Raw genomic sequence first — 8,074 nt, 5'->3', positions numbered from 1 at the left:
TGACTTCAATTTTTAAACCCAATTTTAATGACGACGCAATGCTGCATGGATGAATCAAATGGCCTTCCATACAGATGGCTACATAATAATTATCGAGCAATACAGATTTGATCAATTTCAGCTGCATGCTTGCTTAGTTACACGGATTATATATATGACATCAAAATACTAACACTAAGAACGATTATAAGTTGCAATTAAGCATTAGAATATCACTGACAGCAAGTTGCTTTTTCAATCTTGGCATTTCCTTTGATTCCAGACAGAAAATCAGCCCAGGTTTTTACATTGCCAGCGGGTCCACCGGCCTTGCAATTTCTGGACATTTTCACAATTTCAAAAGAAGGCAAAACTTTATCCCAAACATTGACTCCGGTGAATTCTCCAGTGGCTGATTGATTAGCATTGAACCCACCTCCAACACTGTCTTGGTCTTGACCCAGCACCCATGTGCCTTTGCCTGGAATTGGCTTTCCAACACTGCCAGAGATTGTGCCACTGCCAACTTTCCTTCCATCCTTGAAAACCGAATATCTGCCATCTTTTGATTGCCAAGTCATACAAATGTGATGCCAGCGTCCATCGTTAATCTTGATATTGTGTGAGCTAGACAAAATTTACAAACAAGATTGAACTCATGATTTTCTCACTTAATTGCAGACGCTGCTGCGGAATAGGAAATAATAACTAGGGATCCAAGAATAATGCAAAGTTTCCATGCCCTCTAATACCTAAGCAACCAGACCAACATGCATAAACGCTTTGACTTATGCCAGTAAAAATATAAAGAACTAGGTTAAACATTACCCTTAATCAAACAGGAAATTGCTCAAAGTATACTCAAATTACGTTAGCCGCGATATTGCCTGCCTGCCTGCCTACCTGCCTGCCTGCCTGCCTGCATGCCTGCCTGCCTCGTTTGAATTTCCGCCCCTCATCACAATGGCTACTAAAAAATGTAGTAAATTTAGTAAAAAGTATAAATCATATAAAAAATTTTTTTCGTTAAAGATACGAATATTTTTTATAAAACAGAAAAAAATATGTTGATTATCCTACCTTGAGGAAACTTTGGTTGAATCTGATGCATCATAATGCACAATGAGAAGTCTGAGATTTTCCATGCCCTCAATAATTATCTGGTTTGTTGCTAATGGGACTGCGTATGAAATGTAATGTGCATATCCCGTCACTTGCTTGGTCTTCACCCAGAAACACATCGTGACTTCCTTCATCTGGGGAGCTCCCTGGCTTATCGCGTAGTTAACTGTGCTGCGTCTTGTGATTATCATCGACTTTGCATTGGAACCTTGAAAAATATATCAGATCTCACGTCTGACAATACTGATAAAAAAATCAAAACATTGTATCCTTGATCTCCGTAGACATAATCATAGTATAAATATAATACGTGCGTTCATATTTGTACTTACATTGTTGTTTCCGCATTATTGGGCAAAGTTTGTAAAAACCGTCCCATCTTTCTTGCAACTCAGTTTTTAGCGTTTTACAATTGCAATGCTTTCCAAATGGTAAAGGTACAAAAGATTGATTGTTCAACGAACAGAGTAACACAGCAGCTTCTGATTTCTTTTTCAGTTCATCCAAAAAGGATTCGCAGCAATCTTTAAATGATTTCGCAGACGCTGACAGGCCGAGAATACCGAGGCAAAAAACAATTTTCAAAAGAGCGTTCATCGTTCATATATCTGAAAAAAAAACTATAATGTGGTAATATTAGTGTAGATATTTATAGTATGCATTCGTAACACCTGATTTGCAGTACTACTGACCTTGGTATATATACAAACCAAATGACGCGATGAAGATAGTCGGACGAGTAATAATAGTTTTGTATGTAGCCTAGCTTGTACTTGTAGGCATATTTATAGAATACCATGGATTTAAACTGCTGAAGGAAGATGCGGATGTTTACTGTATAACAATTATTGGATGAGGTTGAGTGTCAATATCACTGATGCGAAAACCGAATTCAATAATTGTTTTATTATGTATATTTCCTGCAATTTGAGAAAAATGCAGATTATTGAAACAAACTAGCGGCAAAAAATTACGTCACCTACGGATTATTTTCAATGTCGCGTAGGTGGCAAGACATTGAGAATTATATCTGTAGGTTAATTTTTGGCCAATCACAATCGAGATTGCATTAGTAATGCATAATAATAATCTATTATATGCTGACGGAAGACAGTGAGTAATGTCAGTGAGTATATATCAGTGATTAATATCAGTAAGACCCCAAAACCAGCCCATCTTGTTAGATTTATATAAACTCACGTACTCTCGGCGGTGAGATGTAAAAGCCCTTCTGATCCCAAATTTTGATGACTAAAGATAAAATTTGCCGACTTACTGACCAGAGTAAACCCCCCCCCCCCCTTCCACGCACCTCCTAGCTGCAGTGTCGCCGCAAAACGTTTGATCTTCGTATTCTTGATACGTGTAAGAATTAGATTACGCGGTGGTATCCATTGAATTTAATTCATCATCATCGTCATCATCTGTATCATTATTATCATCTTGTTCAACGTTGTCATTGTTTGTTTTAACTTTTCATCAATATGTTCCAGCAATGGTTCATCATCACAACCAGTATTCCAGTTTGAATAAAAAGCTTGAAAAGAGAACTAGATTCATTACTACATGCCCGCATTGTATTTACACAAGTGAGCTCGTGAAATATAAAAGGGTAACTGAGGAAAACAAATGTATAGAACGTTGATATTGCATGTAAATATTATCAATAAAACGGGCTAGTTTCAATCATCCAAAATACGACGATTTGTTCGAGAATGAGTTGACATCAGCATGCAAGTTTTAACAAAAAATTTCACGAGAACAGACTCGGCAACCCTAACCCTACATAAACACGTTGTTAATGTAGACATACCTTTTGAGCCATTTCCAAGTAATACACAACTACCAAGTTATAATCTTGCTCTTTTAAGCAATGTATCCAGCCAAGCAAATACCAAACCTGGAATGAAGGAGAACTATGAACGATATAGAACCAAAGAATTCTGGGATGTATATGTATAGGCCTACAGTATTTGGACTCTGACTATGATTATAGTTCTATGCAATTATCACTCTTACGAATGCAAAAGAGGACATATACCACAATCTTTCTTGTTTCTTTCACAGCGGAATTTGAAGTCACGTTTGTACGTGTTGACGTGCCGATAATCACATTCACATACGCCAGGGTAAGAATCGTATACGACAAATCGCATAGTGTGAATGGGCCTCACGATTGTGCCGTTTCAGTTTTAGCTAATTGCTCCCACAAGGAAGCGTTGATGCACAAATAAATATTGTATTGCACCGACAGCACCGTGAATATGCATGTGTTGCACAGGGATCATATTATAGCTACCTGAACAAATTCATCATCTTTCGACAAAAGTTCCTCTAGCACACTGCAAGCATTCTATTCAGTGAAAGGACGCGAAAGAAGCACAAATTTTACAATGAAACTGTACAATGTATGTTTATATAATGCAGAGAATTTTTGCATTAATTAAACGAAGAATACAGGGTGTCTCAAAAAAAACGCAAGACATTAAAACAGCTCTAAAGCACAATAGATAAGCACCTCTGGGAATTGAAAATGGCTCTTAATCCTTCATTCAAAATGCTAAAAGTCATTTTAGCTGAACTGTGGCGCAAACCCGAACAATATTAATATTCTTGCATATTTAAGTGGTTGCGTTTTTTTTGAGACACCCTGTAGATCAAAGGTATTTGCCAAAGAATTCTTATAATTATGTTGTTGGCAGATGACGTGTGTAACAGCAGTAAATAACAGTATTTCCATCATTTGAAAGGACCGCCGTATCTGTTATTTTAAAGCATAATAACGATCTGCAACAGACTTTGGCTTTCGTACAAAGTCGTTTACAGAATCGTTGTAGTACATTCAGTAACAATATTCATTATTATACATTATAGTAGTAAAAGCAACTTGATTGGCTAATAGTTGACAGATAAATCGCGCAATCACGCAAAATTATCTGAGTTATCTGCAAGTGAGCCTGCGGTGGTTAACAAGCGGTATTCATTTGAATGTATTTATGAATTATGTATTAATAATTGATGTATTTTTGGATGTTGCTATTAAATAAGGTTTTTCATTCTTTAATACTATGCTTACTATTCTTCAAATGTATAATAAAACAATTATTGAATTCGGTTTTTGTGATATGCAGAGTTATCAAGGTCTCTATAAGCGTTATCAGCCTCGCCTTCGGCTCGGCTGATAACGCTTACCTCGACCTTGATAACTCTGCATATCAAATTACTGTAGCAGAAACTTTAAAGTTGGATCATCGCAGCCATGCCACAGATTGAATCCTTTTAACAAAGTTTCTTTTGCCTCCTAAAATCCAGTATATAGCTACATATATACTAAATATTTGTGATTTCAAGATATTCAATAATGCAGTAATTTCATGCCCTGAGAAATAAACAAATAAACAGAAAAGCATAAACAAATAAACAAATAAACAGAAAAGCGAGGTTTGTTTATTTCTCAGGGCATGAAATTACTGCATTATTGAATATCTTGAAATCACAAATATTTAGTGTATATATATATATATATATATATATATATATATATATATATATATATATATATATATATATCGCAAAGCGCGTTTGAAATATCTCGATCTAAAATCTCCACCTTTTCAGCACGGCTATAGCTGTTATCCTGCATTGAATTAAGACACATTTGTTTGGAGCATAAATTTGAATGCTTATTTGCTTATTAGTATATAAATGAAAAAAAAAAGTGGCAATATAACGTGGCAAATATACAGTATAACGAGTCGAGAGTACTGTCTGTTTTTACGTAAGTTTGTTACTAGTTTCTTAATTTTAGATTCGTTACCACTACGAAACTAGTATACGACTACGAAATTTTGGGAACAATCATTGGTTCTCATATAGTCATAGGTTTACGTCTTCATCATCCGCCACTGAAAAACAATACATCGCAAAATAAGAACCAGCCTATAAATATCTGCTTTATTTATTGAATCCTTTCTCAGCCTCAATTTCTATGGCGTGTTGTAGACAATCTTTTTTCTTCTGGTGAAGAAAAACTCACAAAACGTTTTCTTGACAATTTTATTCAGATCATAGAAGCTTTTAGAGAAAGCACATTACACCAATTTTTCCACAACTAAGCAAACCTGAAGATAATTGTCAGTACCGTTTTTGTAAACCTAATAATTTTTTTAAATAGAATTTAATACCCTATGTAGGTTTTGTTCAAACTATAGTGAACTAAGGCTATATCTAGCCATCTTATTTGAGATAACATAATTATTGCCAAAACAGAAGTGGAACCTTAGACCATATTTAGCATCAAATGTGGTATAACAACTTAGGAACTAACTCTCTCAGGACTGACGAAGTCCCTCAGGTCGAAACGTTGACAGACGAAGGGAATCCCAGATTCCTAGGATAATTGTGAACCTGGCGTAAGACCTGTTTCACACTCGCTCCTTTGAATCGGGGGAATTGACTATTCTATATTACTTTCCAGAACAAATTATATACCTCCTAAGTCAGAGATCAAACATGTCTGCAAGACTATTCAATCAAGCCAGATTTCTTGCCCTGAACAATACAATCGCGCATATGTTTACGTGGTATGGCCATGCATGGTTATAGTAATTGTGTCAATCAAGGCCGGCCACTACTCACTGTCTTACTGAAGTGTTGAGAAGTCTGCATGTGAACGAATTTAGAAAATTCGTTTGTCTTATGCATTTTTTCACTTCTCACAATTGAAAGGAAAGTCAAGCGAAAAATTTCGTTCGTTCAAAAATTCCGCACCACACTAATGCTCTCATCCGTTCTGCGCAAAATGTCGCCCAATCGCTTTTTTGCGATCAAATGGGTAGTCAACCGCCAGCGAAAATTAAAACATACATCACCACATTGACAATACTTCAATTTTTTAAACCAATTTCAATGAAGACTGAATGCTACATAGACAAATCAAATGGCCTTTCATCCAGTTGGCTGTACATAATAATTAACGAACATTATATGCAGATTTGATCAAGTCCAGCTACATGCTTAGTTACACAAGATTATATATATGACATTAAAATACTGAAAGTATCACTAAGAACGATTGTAAGGGATTTCAATTAAGCATCAGAATATCACTGACAGCAAGTTGCTTTTCCAATCTTGGCATTTCCTTTGATTCCAGATAGAAAATCAGCCCAGTTCTTTACATTACCAGCGGGTCCACCGGCATTGCAATTTCTGGACATTTTCAAAATCTCGAAAGAAGACAAAACTTTATCCCAAATATTGACTCCGGTAAATTCTCCAGTGGCTGATTGATTAGCATCAAACCCACCTCCAACGCTGTCTTGGTCTTGACCCAGCACCCATGTGCCTTGGCCTGGAATTGGCTTTCCAACACTGCCAGAGATTGTGCCACTGCCAACTTTCCTTCCATCCTTGAAAAACGAATATCCGCCATCTTTTGATTGCCAAGTCATACAAATGTGATGCCAGCGTCCGTCGTTAATCTTGATATTGTGTGAGCTAGAAAAAATTTACAAACAAGATTGAGCTCATGATTTTCTCACTTAATTGCGCTGCTGCAGAATAGGAAATAATAACTAGGGATCCAAGGATAATCCAAATATTCCATGCCCTCTAATACCTAAGCAACCAGGCATTTGTCCCAACATGCATAAACGCTTTGACTTATGCCAGTAAAAATATAAAGAACTAGGTTAAACATTACCCTTAATCAAACAGGAAATTGCATGCTCAAAGTACTCAAAGTACTATAATTTTAGTTGCTCATGCAAAGCGGGCGCAAATATCTCAGTTTAGTATATTACAGGGTTCAGCAAAAAACATAGCCTGCGTCGTAGACCCATGCCCGAAATAGAAAGGCGGGGATATTCCGTCATATTCCGTCTATGCGTAGACTACAAAAAACACCATGTCTCTTCTCTTCGTCAAACAATTTATCATGTGTATAAACAAGTTCACACTATGTGACTGGCTGCCTGCCTGCCTGCCTGCCTGCTGGCCTGACTGATTGTATGACTCGTTTGAATTTCCGCCCCTCATCACAATGGCTACTAAAAAATGGAAAAGTATAAATCATATAAAAGATTTATTCGTTAAAGATAGAAGTCAAATCGATTATTTTTTATAAAACAGAAAAAATATATTGATTATCCTACCTTGAGGAAACTTTGGTTGAATCTGATGCATAATGCACAATGAGGAGTCTGAGATTTTCCATGCTCTTAATAATTATCTGGTTTATTGCTAATGGGACTGCGTAGGAAATGTAATGTGGATATCCTGTCACTTGCTTGGTCTTTACCCAGAAACACGTTGTGACTTCCTTCATCTGGGGAGCTCCCTGGCTTATCGCGTAGTCAACTGTGCTGCGTCTTGTGATTATAATCGACTTTGCATTGGAACCTTGAAAAATTAGAAGAAAAATATATCAGATCTCACGTCGGACAATACTGATAAAAATCAAAACATTGTATCCTTGATCTCCATATACATAGTCGTAGTATAAATATAATATGTGCGTTCATATTTGTACTTACATTGCTGTTTCCGCATTATTGGGCAAAGTTTGTAAAAACCGTCCCATCTTTCTTTCAACTCAGTTTTTAGCGTTTTACAATTGCAATGCTTTCCAAATGGTAAAGGAACAAAAGATTGATTGTTCAACGAACAGAGTAACTCAGCAGCTTCTGATTTCTTTTTCAGTTCATCCAAAAAGGATTCGCAGCAATCTTTAAATGATTTCGCAGACGCTGACAGGCCAAGAATACCGAGGCAAAAAACAATTTTCAAAAGAGCGTTCATCATTCATATATCTGAAAAAACTATAATGTGGTAATATTAGTGTAGATATATCATATATATATAGTATGCATTCGTAACACCCGTTTTGCAGTACTAACCTTGGTATATACACTGAACCAAATGACGCGATGAAGATAGTCGTGACGAGTAACATTAGTTTTATATGTAGCCT

At 36.3% G+C, this 8,074-nt stretch overlaps 2 protein-coding genes across 2 annotated transcripts; both read right to left on the bottom strand.

Annotated features, from left to right (window-relative positions):
• Positions 1-212: 212 nt before the first annotated feature.
• Positions 213-1,698, bottom strand: LOC114520150 (neuronal pentraxin-1-like). Its single transcript, XM_028540377.1, has 3 exons — positions 1,434-1,698; positions 1,060-1,309; positions 213-606 (listed from the first exon to the last, which is right to left on the bottom strand). The coding sequence occupies exons 1-3, from the start codon at positions 1,696-1,698 to the stop codon at positions 213-215; spliced, it is 909 nt and encodes a 302-aa protein (XP_028396178.1).
• A 4,508-nt stretch (positions 1,699-6,206) lies between these two features.
• Positions 6,207-7,903, bottom strand: LOC114520102 (C-reactive protein 1.1-like). The gene is made up of 3 exons (XM_028540316.1): positions 7,638-7,903; positions 7,257-7,503; positions 6,207-6,600 (listed from the first exon to the last, which is right to left on the bottom strand). The coding sequence occupies exons 1-3, from the start codon at positions 7,900-7,902 to the stop codon at positions 6,207-6,209; spliced, it is 906 nt and encodes a 301-aa protein (XP_028396117.1). The 5' UTR covers position 7,903.
• Between the last annotated feature and the right edge of the window lie 171 nt (positions 7,904-8,074).

Source organism: Dendronephthya gigantea, unplaced genomic scaffold (assembly GCF_004324835.1).
Source record: "Dendronephthya gigantea isolate DGI-Jeju-01 unplaced genomic scaffold, DenGig_1.0 000000F, whole genome shotgun sequence".
Taxonomy (NCBI): domain Eukaryota; kingdom Metazoa; phylum Cnidaria; class Anthozoa; order Malacalcyonacea; family Nephtheidae; genus Dendronephthya; species Dendronephthya gigantea.
Note: the sequence above shows the minus strand (reverse complement) of the source record. Positions and strands in the feature narration are given on the sequence as shown.

Bases quoted from the DNA above. Each gene is read 5' to 3' on its own strand.
- LOC114520150 (XM_028540377.1), bottom strand. From the start codon at position 1,698: ATGAACGCTCTTTTGAAAATTGTTTTTTGCCTCGGTATTCTCGGCCTG. The intron at 1,310-1,433 runs GTAAGTACAAAT...ATATTTTTCAAG, and splicing joins AATAATGCGGAAACAACAAT to GTTCCAATGCAAAGTCGATG. The intron at 607-1,059 runs GTAGGATAATCA...AATTTTGTCTAG, and splicing joins TCAACCAAAGTTTCCTCAAG to CTCACACAATATCAAGATTA.
- LOC114520102 (XM_028540316.1), bottom strand. From the start codon at position 7,902: ATGAACGCTCTTTTGAAAATTGTTTTTTGCCTCGGTATTCTTGGCCTG. The intron at 7,504-7,637 runs GTAAGTACAAAT...TAATTTTTCAAG, and splicing joins AATAATGCGGAAACAGCAAT to GTTCCAATGCAAAGTCGATT. The intron at 6,601-7,256 runs GTAGGATAATCA...AATTTTTTCTAG, and splicing joins TCAACCAAAGTTTCCTCAAG to CTCACACAATATCAAGATTA.